Source organism: Macrosteles quadrilineatus, unplaced genomic scaffold, assembly GCF_028750875.1.
Source record: "Macrosteles quadrilineatus isolate MER2022 unplaced genomic scaffold, UCM_ALF_1.0 Scaffold_8__2_contigs__length_117827958, whole genome shotgun sequence".
Classification (NCBI taxonomy): Eukaryota; Metazoa; Arthropoda; class Insecta; order Hemiptera; family Cicadellidae; genus Macrosteles; species Macrosteles quadrilineatus.
The window spans coordinates 70,131,655-70,148,440 of record NW_026542601.1 but is presented as its reverse complement, the minus strand read 5'-3'; the positions used below and the strand labels follow the sequence as shown (position 1 = coordinate 70,148,440).

Genomic DNA, 16,786 nt, shown 5'->3' with positions numbered 1-16,786 from the left:
GGAGTAAACGAAGGTTACAGACCGCTGGGTTTTACCGCTACAAAGTAGGGTAGGGTGCCGTACTGGCTACACTACTCCACGATAGAACACACGATGAGACAGTCTCCGCATTGGTATTGCAGTTACGCTTATCGACACAGGCAGCAGCACCGGTTTGCTGTTTTCATACGTATAAAGTGCACGGGAAGCCATACCTGACTGGCTTATGGGAGAGCTGACTGGCTTTCGGGCGGGTGACTGCCACACCGAGTAAATTACCAGCGCACTGACTGCCAAACCGGGTGGGCACAAAAGTATATATATATAAACATATAAATAAATAAATGAATTTTAACGAATGGTGTTTTTGGCCTCTAGGGACCTCAAAACGAAAAAAAAAATCGGTCCCGCGTCCGAATCAATTTTTGGTGAAAAAAAATTTAAAATCGGCTCATGAATTTGTGAGATAATCACCCACCCCCCTTTTCCCCTACCCATAACTTGTTTTTTTAATAGCAAGGTACCCGCCCTTGTGACATATCAAATGAAAAATAAATTTCACCAAAATTTTTCTTTTTTTATGCTCTTTCATTTGATATGTCACAAGGGGTACTTTGCTATTAAAAAAAAATTAAGTTCCGGGGGGGTAAGGGGGGGAATATCTCACAAATTTATGAACCGATTTTCAATTTTTTTTCATCAAACATTTTCTTTTTTCATGCTCTTTTATTTGATATGTCACAAGGGGTACCTTGCTATTTAAAAAAAATAAGTTGGGGGCAGGGGGGAAAAGGGGGGGAATGTGAATGTAACGTTGAATTCAAAACAATTGGTCCCCCTACGTCAATAGATGATTCCCGCAAACTGCATATTTCTATCTATTGCGGTTTTTACATAAATAAAGATGCAAGTTTTTAAAAAAACACCCTGTATATAATACGCAAAGCCGATTTTTGTAAACAGAACTCCTCCCTCATTTTTGGACCGGTTTTAATGATTAAAGTTTCAAAAAAATTGCCCTGATCTGTAGTTTTGCAAAGTGTTTTTAGTTTTTTGATATCTTTATTAGTTTGGGCAGGATTATCCATCAAAGTTGGATTTTCTCCCATAAGATTAACATAGGGGAATCTAAATATTTAATTGGAAACTTTGTCTCCACTAATTTGAGAGAACGGCTGAGCGTAGAAACTTGGTAGAGGTGCCCAAAGAAAGGTCTTGGTCTGTAGATGAGTTATCAAATGAAAAACTAAGTAAATTCGATTAGGTCTCTGTCCCAGAAGCCTTTAAAGATCCCTCCACAGATTTGTTTACATTTTGGTCATGTGGATAATACTTTTTAATAAAACAGCTGTTAATTTTAAAATTGTATTTTAAACAACACACATTTATTGGGAGTTAATGAATAGTCCAAAATAAGTATTTGCAATGTTATTTTCTGATCTTAAATTGGATTTCCTCCTGTATCATGTCATGTGTTGCAATATAAAGTTCCATTACCAAATCAGTGGAAAATCCCTTTATCACAATAACTCTTACAATTATTTCTTACTAGTGTACATGTTGCTCGAATTCGAGCAATTGCAAAGTATTACAGGAGTTTTAAAACACGAATAACAGTCATATTTACAATGAGTTTAAAAGAGTCAACTCAAAGATTACTGGTGTGTAACTCAGACCATGTTTATCTTCGTTATTGATAAACCTAAAGCATTCCAGCCGGTTTTCTCCTTCTCAAAATGCCTCGCTGTACAGGCAACACAGGTCATTGATAGAGGGCTAATTGAGAACGAAAAGTCTTTTGGGGGTAGTGTTAGGGCGCATTTGTAACCTAATAGTTGAGATTGTCCAGGGTCAGGTGCTGACTGTGATGCCTATTACCACAGAAAACATACTACTATGGTATGTTTTCTGTGCTATTACGCGCCACTGTTCTGTAGCTGCGGTCGTTATAACGATTATGCCTCCTGTCTATGTTTCGTTGTCGTCACGTCGGAGGCATTTAAAAGAAAAAACAACAAATAAACAAATTATAGCTACACAAAACAACTATAAACGCACAAATTTAAGTTACAATCATGTTAACACAATCCGTCATAGCGACACAAAACAACGATAAATACACAAATTTGAGATACAACCATACTAACACGATCCGTCTTGGGGGTTATGTTTACACAATCTCAAATAGTAAATAAATGTACTCAATGCGTTTCATTGAATTGAAATATAAATGACAGCAATTAAATTATACAGCTGATCAAAATGTAAACAATTATGTTCTCCATAAGGATAACATGGGAACTTTCAAAGCCACTGGGGCAGAGCCCAAGGGACGTTATCAAAAATGTAAGGTCAGTTTGCAAATCTACGCGACACGCTCTTTCCAATGAGACGTCGGTCCAATGGATAAAATCGGTTTAGAAATGGCGGAGGAGTTCAACCGACAAAGTTTCATGTCGCGTATTAATTATATAGATTGAACCATCTTATATCTATTTTACGGGTTTGTATCTGCCTTTTTCACACCTTTTCCCTATATTTTATCATATTATTCTAGACAGATCATCATAAGTTCATGAGATTATTGTCATACATGCTTTCAATCAAGTTGGAAAAATCATCGATTGTGTAATACAATACAAAATAATACAAGTGCAGAAGGGTACGGTGCCCATTTGAGCCGTTTCCATATTTTGTTAAATTAATAGTGGTTTACAGCAACTGGATAAAATATTTTACAATATTTATGTAGAAATAAGTGCATGATTTAGAAATTCATTAAGCTGGATAACTGCAATATACTGCAGACTTTTCAGAGAGGTTACTTTGATGTATTCATTCATCTTAGTGTAAACATAATATAGATATGTATACAAATAAGAACTTGAACTCTTAGGGAGCCTTTGAATTTTATTAGACTAACGAAAAGGGTTGTGCATGTTTACTAGCGCTACTCAGCAACAAAAACAATGTAATTCATCTCTAAAAAATATATTCTTAAGTGCACTAAGCAGCAGCCTAAAAAATACTATGTAGCTTCCTCATATAGTTACAAAATGCTCAAACTCGCATTGTCACATTTATGATTCAGCTTATATTTCTCCAACTTCATCTGCAGAAGAAGTTCAGTGTGCTCTTATCGTGTCTAATAACATCCAAACACAAAAACCTTGCCTAAAATGGTACCTATCTTGACAAATTATTTGCAGTGACCTATATTACGGACCGTGGCTCACTGCGTTGGTAACATTATTGAAGGTATCACAATATTTTGGCTGTAAGAGTAAATACTATTTAAGCAGCCACTGTCACGACAGAAAGGTCATATTCTTTTTAAACTAGATCACATTATCGTTTATAAGATACGTTGTTAACAATGCATGTAAACGTCAATATTTACGTAACAGCCAATTTACAGTATGTTTTTCTCTTTGGAAATGGCAAATTGCTATTTCATTTGCATTATTTGTTGCCAATGAAGCCACACGACCATATAAACGAGGAGGCCCCTAACCGTCGATTTCGACGGGTTTCACCTAGTTTAATTATTAAATCACTACTTACAACTTCCAAGAGATGTTATGTTTTCGTTTATAATCTTCATAGCTACTGATTTTGATGCAACAACTTATTGTCCCAACCACTAACTCATTGTTTAATCAATTAAATTGGTCAGCAGCTGATTAAGTTGACGTTCGAAGCGTTACAATTTTATTTATTTTATCTCATTACTTGAACCTCATTGGTCCGTTACTCATGTTGTAAAGTTCAACAACAATGCTGTTAAACTATCCGCTACAGTTCAGTACATAGAGTTGAAATGATTCACTTAACATCATCGTTTACTTACTTAACACCATTGTTTTAACAACACGAGTAGCGGACCAAATTGGTCAGCAGCTGATAAAGTTGACGTTCGAAGCATTACAATTTTATTTATTTTCTCTCAATACTTGAACCTCATTGGTCCGTTACTCATGTTGTAAAATTAAACAACAATGCTGTTAAACTATCCGCTACAGTTCAGTACATAGAATTGAAATGATTCACTTAACAGCATTGTTTACTTACTTAACAGCATTGTTTTACTTAACAACACGAGTAGCGGACCAATGAGGTTCAAGGATTGAGAGAAAAGAAGTAAAATTGTAATGCATCGAACATCAACTAATCAGCTGATTAGTTGATCGATGCATTTTACTTCTTTTCTCTCAGTTAAGACAGCTCAGTTTTAACAGCTGTTAAGAGTCTTCCTTAGTGGTAGCCATGTTGGATTTCTTCCCCATAAGAACAATGTTAAACATTACATCATTTGTGGACACGTAACGGCGTTATTTGTTAAGATATAGCTTTGAAATTTATAATTTGTATTTTTAACATAATAGACTCGTGACTGAGGTTTTTGAATTTCGAAAATCCATTTTCATTTCCTTTCAATAATTAGCTTAATTTTAAGCTAATTAATAATCAATTATTCATTATAAAAATTAAAAATTGTGAAATAAAAAACGTCAATCTCTAGAGGACCGTAATTCCTTAAATTTAACTCCTTATCCATAATTATATGACAATTTGCTGATGAGATATTTGGACCCAAAGTTAACATTGTTCTTATGGGGAAGAAATCCAACATGGTTTCTACTAAGGAAGACTCTTAAGACCAATTTGTTAATTAATGATGCTATTAGTGACGTTATCATTCATGCATATTACTGATCTGCGTTTTCGTTTGTCGTACAACTAAATGAACAACGCGCTGTGATCATTCGCAAACTGAACAGGGACGTGCAGTACAGACAGACAGCTGCCCTTCCTTTCTATTCTAGACCTTCCTAGAATGCATCAGCCCCTATGTGGGGTGTAGCGGTGTAGGGTAGCCAGTACGTCGTTGGTCCTAGTGCAACAATCATTCAGGCAATAGCAGTAGACAAAGTGATAGGCATAAGTGATAAATTCAAAACGAATTGACCGCAGAAACAGTATGGTATTGTTATCATAGTGCAACCTTCATTCAAGTGATATCAGTAGACAAAGTGTCAAGTTATGGATTCAAAACAAAGTGTCCGCGGAAACAGTATGGGATTGTGTTATTTGTTGGAACAGCTGTTGGCTAACTGGACCAAATCCGAGGAAAAAACTGACTGTAGTGAAGTGGTTTTTGAGGAGAAAAAGAACACTTTGAATCCCTGCCCGTGTGGATATAAGAGGAGGAAAACTGGTTAGTCGAACTTTATTTTTGGAGTTGTTGATTATAAAATAGTATATAGTCTACTAATAAATGCTGATATATTATGAAAAATATCTTTTCATGAAAAGTATATTCGCTTTCTATTTGCATAATAGTTCAATGTGACGAAAAACGTGGTTTATCACAAAGGGCAAAACGTGTCTTTTCGCCCTAGTGATGAAATATACCATTTACCATTAACGGTACCGTAAAATCGCATAAAAACAAATATGAACGTACAGTAATACAAAGCTGGTACCTGCGGAATGTTATACATTACCGTTTACAGAAATCCGTGGAGTAATTGTTGGTTTCGCACTGGTCTCCCCTATATAAAAACAAACCCCCAACATGTAAGACTACATAGGTTGAGCTAGCCATTGGGTAACTTCAATTATAAATACAGTACAATAGTCAAGCTGAAAGTAAACTTAATTTATGCCACAACAATCCCAACAGTGCATAACGCTCAGGGACATACGAGTTCACCTTGAGAGCTCTCGATGTTTTGCCTGTGCAGTACAAATGTCAACAATAAAAAGGGGAAGTGGGCCAGGGAGGGGAGAACAAAACAGGTGGGGTGAGTTGAGATGGTTGAGACAAAAAGGGGGTGGGGGACGCCCCATCCGTGACGCGTCTATTGCACTCGGATAACCTCAGCACGATACAGACTAAATTGAATTTGTTATCTTTCGTCATTTTAAAAGAGAAGAAAGTTTTTAAATAAAAGTATTAACCAAACATTTTTAATAACTGAGAAAATAGATAACAAGTAAAAAATAAAATAAAAAATAAGGTGAAGTGAAGGAGGGTCAGATTACCATGCATAAATGGATAAAAATAAATAAAAGGGTTTGTTATCATTTCTATAGGTATACAATTGTTGTGTCCTTCACTTTCTGCCATTTATTTATGAATATAAGTACATTCAAGTGGGGGACCCTCAATATAATATTCTGTTTCAGCAATAAATTTAGAATAAAATGATGTAATAAGTATTTTCATGCAGCAATCCGTTTGGGTGCAGCAGCAAAAATTTTCAAATTTTCGGTTTTTGCAAATTACAAATTTTGAAAGCAACCCACAATAATGCAAAGGAAAAAATCCTACACATTTGATTCAAATGTAAAGGTTGTGACAGATTCATTCCCCTACGTCAAAATATCAATATATTTAATAAGCTCATAAAAATAAAAAGTTATAAAATGTTTTCCTAAAAGATTTTTTCCTAAAAATGCAATCCCCCCCCCGGGCCATTTAGAAAATACAGTATAACAATTTTATCTGAAGTAAAAAGAGGGTGGGGGACTCCCCATCCGTGACGCGTCTATTGCACTCGGATAACCTCAGCACGATACAGACTAAATTGAATCTGTTATCTTTCGTCATTTTAAAAGAGGAGAAAGTTTTTAAATAAAAGTATTAACCAAACATTAAAATAACTGAGAAAATAGATAACAAGTAAAAAATAAAATAAAAAATAAGGTGAAGTGAAGCAGCGTCGGATTACACCATGCATAAATGGATAAGAATAAATAAAAGGGTTTGTTATCATTTCTATAGGTATACAATTGTTGTGTCCTTCACTTTCTGCCATTTATTTATGAATATAAGTACATTCAAGTGGGGGACCCTCAATATAATATTCTGTTTCAGCAATAAATTTAGAATAAAATGATGTAATAAGTATTTTCATGCAGCAATCCGTTTGGGTGCAGCAGCAAAAATTTTCAAATTTTCGGTTTTTGCAAATTACAAATTTTGAAAGCAACCCACAATAATGCAAAGGAAAAAATCCTACACATTTGATTCAAATGTAAAGGTTGTTACAGATTCATTCCCCTACGTCAAAATATCAATATATTTAATAAGCTCATAAAAATAAAAAGTTATAAAATGTTTTCCTAAAAGATTTTTTTCCTAAAAATGCAATCCCCCCCCCGGGCCATTTAGAAAATACAGTATAACAATTTTATCTGAAGTAAATACATGTCATCATTTTTTGAAAGAAAATAAAAAGTTCTTTCAGGAACACCCGTTTTTATTTACCAATTGCATGATTTTCGTCTCCCGCCAGAATGCAAATTGGAATCACATGTTTTTAGAATACTCCAACTTCTCCCATATTTTGTTATTTTTCCTACTACTCGCAGCCTTTCGTTGCTTCCCTGAACATTTCTGCATTTCATTATTTTTTTCGAATGCTTGAAATACTTTTTAAGAATGTATTTATTACATGTTCATACATATTCTCAGTTCCTAATGTCATAATTCTTTAATTTCAATCAATATTTTATCGTCGCTATTCCGTTAGTTCGTTATTTCATTTTATGTCTTAACGACAACCGGTATTGCTGCATCATTTGGATTCCACGATTAATGTCTCCATGGCATTCATCGTGTCCTTTCTTTCCTCGCATACTTTATTATTTTTACACATTATGTCCTAGATTACATTTATGTAATGAAAATCGTTTAGTTCCCCCTTCTACTTTTAATTTCTTCTGCAAAACCTCTCATTGCATGTTCTTCACCATCTCGTATGTTCCTGCCAACGTTTTGTCTTGATAAACGTACCTCACCTTAACCTAATGTTATCATGTTTTTTTTCCTTCCTTTACACTGACTTCTTCGCAATCACTAACTTTTCCTCTTTTCTATCTCCTCGACAGTTCCAATCAGTGGGCTCATTCCTCAATTAGTCTCTTCTAGAACTTTTTTCTTCTTCAGTCTTGGCCGATAACACATCCTCTTTTTCCTCTTCTTCTTCTTGAGTTCTTTAATGCCACTCCACCACCTTTACTTTATCAGTTTTTCCATACCCCTCGGATTCTGTATTATGTCTACTTTGTTCCATCACATCATTCTTTTCCTTTATTTTCCATTGAATACCTTGTGAGTAGGTACATGAACTGATTCCACCATGTGGCAGTTCCTCGGTATCATTTGGATTTTGTGTATACTTCTTCTTTCTCTCCCCTCAATCGTTTCCCGATTTGTTTAATGTTATCTTCCTCGGTACAACTGTCAGTTCACTCTACTTCAACTGATGTGCACGTTTCTGTGTTCCAGTGTCTCCAGGCTGTTCTCGCACCACCCCAGTCAGCCTGAGACCCGCCTCCCAGGTGAAGAGGGAAGCCACCACCCCCGGTCCCGCCGCCTCCACACCTGCCCTCGCCCCGGGACACACCCCGTGTCAGGTGGCCGAGGTCACCACGTCCGTGGTCAAGGTCAAACAGGAGGTGTTGGATCCGCCCCCGTCGTCGTTGCCAACTCCTGGTAAGGGAATAGAAATCCAACCCTTCCTGAATACTCAATTTCTGTTTGTAGTGTGTATTCATATGGTCCTATGGTTTTAGTTAACTTCTTTTTTAGTAGTGGCCGAGGTCCAACTCTAATCCAGTTGTATTCTCGATTCCTGATACAGTAATATTAATAACGTTTTAATTTGGATTTTTGGCATCATTATATGTGTCATGGGGACCTTTAAATAAGAAATTTCCTGAATTCAACCTCATCAAGAGAAAATCAGCAACCAGCCTAAGCAGATGGTAATCTGATGAGCCGACCTATGTACAGTATTGCATTCTGTCGTTTGTAACGGAACGGAGCAATATCATTTTTGTCTCCATGTGTGAAGGGAAAATATAATTTGAAAGGTCGTAAACTCGTTGTCGCCTCGAGAAGATCCATGTATCTGAATTCCACCAAATTGTCGTGATTTTTTACCCAAAATGTATTTAGTTTAGTCTCCACACAAAATATTCGTTTCAACGAACCGGTAAGGACAAAATAGGACTACATTGTTTTGTTGTTGGTTAGTAATGTCAAAACCGAAACTAATTATCAAATACTGTACGGTACCTCACATTTTCGGGTCTATTGGTGTAGAAAGAAATTACTGTTGAATGTGAAGCAAACCTTGCGATATTCTTACTCCATTTTATAGTTCTTGTCCTCGCATCAACATGTAAAGCATGGTTACGCTGAGTAATATATTAATTGATACATTTCCGCATTGGAAGTTCGATTTTGTTCATGAATTGAAATATTTCTTTGGTTTATCAGCAATTACAGAATGTCTATTCAACAAGTACAACTGATAAACAATTCGTGCGTGTAACCACCTGTAGACATCACCCGACGTTTCCGAAGGCTCCAGTAGTTATCTTAGTTCTCGGTCGACGGCTGTTGGGTCGATGTGCACTAACCGTAAACGCTCTTGGAAATTTTCCCCAACAAAATCCGTAATGGAAAGTCCTCATGGCCAACATAAACACGCTAGTGCTATAGTGGTAGTGCGTCAGCTAGGCCGTGGTGGGTGGGGGAGGGGGGAGATGCCCGGGACTGGGACTGATCAATACAGAGTGTGGTCTATGGACCGCCCCCGCAGTCCTGCACAGACAACACTACGTAGGGTACCGACCGTAGGGTACACACTACACACAGCTCACCAGGGATACTCGATTTAGTTTAATTGCTGTGTAGCGGAGTGGTTATAGTGCTCGCCTGGTAATCATAGGGTAACCGGTTCATTCTGGAGGATTATCAGATACTTTTTGATGGTTCGAAAAACTGTCTTTGGGACGAAATAAAATAATGGTCCTGACCAAGAAACCAATTGATCTAAATCAGTCATCTAGGCCTAACCATTATCATTTCTCCACTAATCTTCGCCCTTTAGCGTGTTAGTGTTTTATAAGTTTATCGATTATTTAGAAATTAAATTTCAATTGATCCTAAGAATAAATTATGCCAAAAAGAGTTTGACATACTGCAGCAAAAGCGAAGGTTGTCTAGGCCCTACGTTGTGGGCAAAAGTAGTATTTTTTACACTATCACTATCACAACAAAGAATCAGTTGTATTTGAGGATATCAGCTGTTTATGTTCCTCCATGTTGTAAACTTACATGATGCATAATCAAAATTGAGACTTTTGGGATGGTCAGTGATCGCTGTTACAAAAATATTGTCACGTTGTCGGATATTTTTATTTTGCCTATACGATTAACCGATTACGTGTAAAAAACACAAAACAACCAAAATGTTCTACTTCACCTATCCTTTGAGCAATTGAGCATACATCCATCTGGATTGTCTGATCACAAATGCGCTTTATTTTATGCAAGCTCTCCATTGTGCCATCCATTGTATCCATAGTAAATTGACTCATACTCATCACAGTTATATGTTCAATCCGAATAGTCAAAGTTCTCAAATAAATGTTTCATTTGAATGCACGCTTCCTACCTACTTTTCGACAATTATAAACAGGTGAAAAGTATACTCATTTACTTCATACAAACATGCGTATTCGTATTGTCTACAAAAGATATACAAAACCTAGAATTCGCCTATCATCCTATTGCAGCCGTTGGAACCAGAGAGCACTGGTTGGAACCTAATCACAAAGTGATAATGACTATCATTACAGCTGATTTGTTTTGTCTTCTCTGATGTTTCCGTTCAGAGTAAACAGACGACGCTTTCCGCGTTTCCACCAATGTGATACTTTTTACGGTAGCAAACACTGATTCCGGCAAAAATGGTCTAAAGTTATTTTTATTTGATAGTAGCTTTTCCCGCTCTTCCCAACGGCGTGTAAACAAATAATGTATGCTTTATTCCTCAGCGGATATTTAGATAAATTTTGACACAGATAATAGAACCGTACTGTGATTTAGATCACTACCAGCACAGAAAAACGAAGTATGGCCGGAAGTATTCTTCCTTCGCATGGCCACGATCACAATACGGGAAGCGCATACAGCAGCCTAGCTCGTCCGAAATAGAGGCCTAGAACCTAGAACGTTGGACACGAGCCATGCTTTGGCTTATTTGGGCCTCCGTGTCTTCCCTATATTGTAAATTGGGGTTGTGCAGAGCCGGGCCGGGCGCATATAGACGAGGCCGGAGAAAAAACACTGATGTTTTGCACATGTGGTGGAAGTTGTAAAAGTTTTGATTTCATTCAAACAAAACGGGAATAATCTAGTGTTGTATGTACCTCTTTTTGCTTAATGGACATTTTTCAGTTATTCTGTAATTTATTCAGGGAAATTAATTATTTTGACCTTCGATATAATCTTCCTTATGTATTTTGTTACACTTTTGTTGTTGCTTTCTATAGTTGTTTCACAAATGTACTCAACTAACTGCAGGAATCCTGTATTTTCCTGTACAAATTGTGAATCTGTTAACAAATAAATAAACAAATACACATAGCCTATTAAAAACATAGTCTAGAATACAATTAAAATACCGTAGGGTTAGTACAGTATATGTACAATCATTTAGTATTCAAAAGTTAACTACGTTACGGTTTTTTCCACGATGCTTGGCACAGTCATGTATACAGGATTTGTATAAAATATTTCAAAATTATATCCTATAAATACCATATTTCCTGCGGGAATATAAATTAAAAATAACATGTGCTAACTTATAGTTTATTGATTCTACACTAAACCGTGTATTTCAGCATTAGTTATCGTGCATATCTGTTTATATGGTTGATATTCGTTGATTCGGTTTATAAACTACAAACTGACATGAAACCCTATTACCAAAAAGCAAGAACTTTAAAAGCCCGTTGCTATTTATTATTTCTGAATCTTTTCGTTGTTTTAAATTACAAGATACAAATGACCCATTCACCATGAAATAAGTGATTCATTTGTTACAAATTATATGGTCAGAGACGGAACTGTCGACAACTAATGCATAAAAATCATTCGTTTTTTGTAATATAGGCCTACATTTGCATAAATAGCAAAATGTTTTGTTTTGGGCCAAATCCATTCAAAATAAATTATTTTAGAGGCGAAATTTAAAATGTTATTTATTATATTTAATACTAAAGTGCATACTCCAGCTTGACTAGCTTCTTTATCATAGTATAATTATATATATATATATATATATCATATATTTATCATATATATATATATATATATATGCATGATCTGCTAGAAACACGCCTCTGACAACATTGAAGACACAATACAGTATTTAGTTAAAAAATAACGTGTTTATTTCACAAATTGAGACTCTATACAATGAAGGACGATTTTGATGTATACATAAGACACGGTATTTGGAGCCACTATAACAATAATCCTCACGAATACTAGAAAAATACCGGTACGGATCATAAACATAAACAAATGACGTTTTTGGCCCAAAAATAAACATTATTTAACATTGCTTATTTTTCTAGTAGTCGTGATAACCCTGTACCTTTTACCCCTATCTCCTACACTCCATTGTCCTGTACATATTATTTACAGTTAGTGTGCGGACTTTCACTAAGGTCTACCCTCTGTTACAGCCACGACGGCGCCGCCTGTACAGCCCCAGCTCCAGGGCGGCATCCCTGTGGGCATCGCCGTGGCTCGCCAGAGGTCGCAGACACAGGAAGTCAGACTCAAGGAGGATCCTGTTGTACCACCACTAGGTAGGTTGATTTACCTGATTATTTCGTGTCATTATTGTCACTTAGAAACAACGCCCACTCTAGGATTACATTGTAAAAATACATAAAAGACCTACCTAATAATATCATTCAATTAGTCTTAATCAAACGACTCCTTTTGCGTTTAATTAAATGAAATGAATATTTTCAAAGTAGTCCTTATCCTGGGTAGTGTTAAAACCATATTTCTTTTTAGATGTGATTTCTAATAGGCTACTGTCAATGAACTCAGTTGCAAATGTGTTCTTCCAAGGGAACGTTTGGTTCTAAATCTTTACTAGAGGTTTTCTAAGGGATTTTTCTATTTCAATATACAGTACAATCGACATTTATTTTTTTTCATCTTCAAATGTTTCGCGGATTTGATTAGACCCTGTAATGAATTCAATTCGTAAACATAATTTTTGTAGTAATTTCTAGATGCCAAAAATACGATTATTTGTAAAGCTTGTATAATTATATATCATGTTTCTAATATCGGGTACAGTTTGTTTTATGATTTTAAAATAAGCGCAGTATTTTATATGTAATGCTCTCCTACGCTTAGTTATAGTATATAAATATTATTCATGTTTCTCGGATTAAATTGCATGTAGCACGATAATAAAGCACTGAATGCATGAAAATGGGACGAGACGTCTAACTGCTTGGTTCATGGTGTCAAACGAAAGGTAGAATGTTTATAGGTACAGTATTTGTATTTTTGCTGGACGAAGCGCCTGTCTACTAAAACCACTTCAGTACGGGTTATAGATTGCCCTTTGGTACATTTTAACGAGTAGATAATTAAAGGGGTCTGCGTGACGTATTATAATAGCCTAGCGTGACGTGATTATGTCTTAATTATGTCATGTCGTCATCACTGTTAGTTGCTTCCCGTGCTGCCAGATCAGCGAAGTCGTAGTCACTACACAATTATGTCGTAATCACTGTTACTTCCCTGGCTGCCCGATGAGCGAAGTCGTCGTCACTACACAATTATGTCGTCATCACTGTTGATTCCCTGGCTGCCTGATGAGCGAACTCGTCGTCACTACACAATTATGTCGTCATCACTGTTGATTCCCTGGCTGCCTGATGAGCGAACTCGTCGTCACTACACAATTATGTCGTAATCACTGTTGATTCCCTGGCTGCCTGATGAGCGAACTCGTCGTCACTACACAATTATGTCGTCATCACTGTTGATTCCCTGGCTGCCTGATGAGCGAACTCGTCGTCACTACACAATTATGTCGTCATCACTGTTGATTCCCTGGCTGCCTGATGAGCGAACTCGTCGTCACTACACAATTATGTCGTAATCACTGTTGATTCCCTGGCTGCCTGATGAGCGAACTCGTCGTCACTACACAATTATGTCGTAATCACTGTTGATTCCCTGGCTGCCTGATGAGCGAACTCGTCGTCACTACACAATTATGTCGTCATCACTGTTGATTCCCTGGCTGCCTGATGAGCGAACTCGTCGTCACTACACAATTATGTCGTCATCACTGTTACTTCCCTGGCTGCCTGATGAGCGAACTCGTCGTCACTACACAATTATGTCGTCATCACTGTTGATTCCCTGGCTGCCTGATGAGCGAACTCGTCGTCACTACACAATTATGTCGTCATCACTGTTGATTCCCTGGCTGCCTGATGAGCGAACTCGTCGTCACTACACAATTATGTCGTCATCACTGTTACTTCCCTGGCTGCCTGATGAGCGAACTCGTCGTCACTACACAATTATGTCGTCATCACTGTTGATTCCCTGGCTGCCTGATGAGCGAACTCGTCGTCACTACACAATTATGTCGTAATCACTGTTGATTCCCTGGCTGCCTGATGAGCGAACTCGTCGTCACTACACAATTATGTCGTCATCACTGTTGATTCCCTGGCTGCCTGATGAGCGAACTCGTCGTCACTACACAATTATGTCGTCATCACTGTTGATTCCCTGGCTGCCTGATGAGCGAACTCGTCGTCACTACACAATTATGTCGTCATCACTGTTGATTCCCTGGCTGCCTGATGAGCGAACTCGTCGTCACTACACAATTATGTCGTAATCACTGTTGATTCCCTGGCTGCCTGATGAGCGAACTCGTCGTCACTACACAATTATGTCGTCATCACTGTTGATTCCCTGGCTGCCTGATGAGCGAACTCGTCGTCACTACACAATTATGTCGTCATCACTGTTGATTCCCTGGCTGCCTGATGAGCGAACTCGTCGTCACTACACAATTATGTCGTAATCACTGTTGATTCCCTGGCTGCCTGATGAGCGAACTCGTCGTCACTACACAATTATGTCGTAATCACTGTTGATTCCCTGGCTGCCTGATGAGCGAACTCGTCGTCACTACACAATTATGTCGTCATCACTGTTGATTCCCTGGCTGCCTGATGAGCGAACTCGTCGTCACTACACAATTATGTCGTCATCACTGTTACTTCCCTGGCTGCCCGATGAGCGAAGTCGTCGTCGCTACAAAATTTTGTCGTCATCACTGTTACTTTCTGGCTGCCTGATGAGCGAACTTGTCGTCACTACACAATTATGTCATAATCACTGTTACTTCCCTGGCTGCCCGATGAGCAAAATCGTCGTCACTACAAAATTTTGTCGTCATCACTGTTAATTCCCTGGATGCCTCATAGGAAAAGGCAAACATACTATCGATACAAACGAGTCGCTTGTCGTCTAAGTAAATGTGGACAACATTCCTTGGGTAAACAAATTATTTTATCTCCCTAAACCATAACTTCTGATGTAGCGATGCAAACTTTTCCCACGTGTACAGGATTTCTCTCGACAGTGGCTGACAATACTCAACTTTGACTTTATATTTTTCACAATGAAAAGCGCAACGGAACGTGCAATTAATTTGTCATCGCTCATTGTTTCGTGGGACCCTCAATTTGGGAAATGATCGCAAAACGATTTGATTAATTGAATCGCGAGAGATAACAATTCGGACGGAAGAGATGGTGAAATGATACACAAATAATTGCATCCGTGGAGTTAAAAATAGAAACATCATCTCCTGCTTAGTGGTTATAATTGAAATCTGCTTTTCGTTAGTTCTGTGTAAATATTGCCTCTTGACAAACCATTTCAAATGTCACGACTCTATAATTTTAGATTATTGGTTGATTTTTAATTTGGCATTTAATCCAACGCATTCCTTTAGTTGGGTTCACTTTAAATGTACTTGACTGACTGCGAATGCACTGTACCATAGATAAAGGAGTAGACACTCATTTTATCTATGATTGTACTTCGTTTGTAACCCCCCATTATCAACTACTGGACGTCCTAACATCGTCAGTGAGCAGCGAGCACGGAATGTAAATGCTGTATAATTTCTACTCTGCTCTCTGGCAGTGAGTGGGCTTAGCATTGACTTTTGGATTATGAAGAAAGTAGACATCCAATCTGTATGGATCAGCTGTTGCGTATTTTTTTGTTATCAAAAGAGCATAGTTGACAAGTCACAACTCACACTTAGAAAATGCTACAGTTTAAAAAATTTGCGTTAGTGTTTTGTTTCTGAGATAGTTGATGTGATTTAGGCCTAAAAGATCCTAGGCTAGGAGGTTCAGTTAACAGCTTACCATAATTTATGTTTTATTCGGCAAAAAGTTGGTGTTATTCTATACATATTATAAAAAATTTACCCTACATCAGCGCACTTGATCTTCTTTCAGCCGTTCAATGTACATTGAACATATATTTAATTTTGGCGAAATTATCAATATATCAGATTGACGGTACATTTTAGGCCTATGTTTAAACTGTATATGTAAAAATTAAACGATTTACATAATTAAATAGGTACCATTAAGTTACCAATGTACAGTATACAGTACTCCCTGGGTTTATAATTCTATAAGTTACCCTGTCTATAAATAACACTCCGCGAGCATTATATGTGAGTGCCGCGATTGTATGAAGGTATTGTATGAACTAATACGATTTAAAAGGTCACCGACCCTGCGGTGTGTCGTGTGTGTTCGTGTTGGTGTTGGTATAAAAAATACACAAACCTGAGTTCAGTATTTGAATCGTGTGTATTTTATTTAATGTAAAACGTGTGTACAAAGGTTA

General features: G+C 37.3%; 1 protein-coding gene across 2 annotated transcripts in view; it reads left to right on the top strand.

Annotated features, from left to right (window-relative positions):
• LOC128999474 (protein winged eye-like) overlaps positions 1–16,786 on the top strand; it is a 131,097-nt gene that overhangs the window by 67,851 nt on the left and 46,460 nt on the right. For both annotated transcript variants that reach the window (XM_054426016.1, XM_054426015.1), the window contains exons 6-7: positions 8,279–8,485; positions 12,538–12,663. In XM_054426016.1, coding sequence (XP_054281991.1) covers positions 8,279–8,485; positions 12,538–12,663 — 333 coding nt within the window. The remainder of the gene's footprint in view (positions 1–8,278; positions 8,486–12,537; positions 12,664–16,786) is intronic.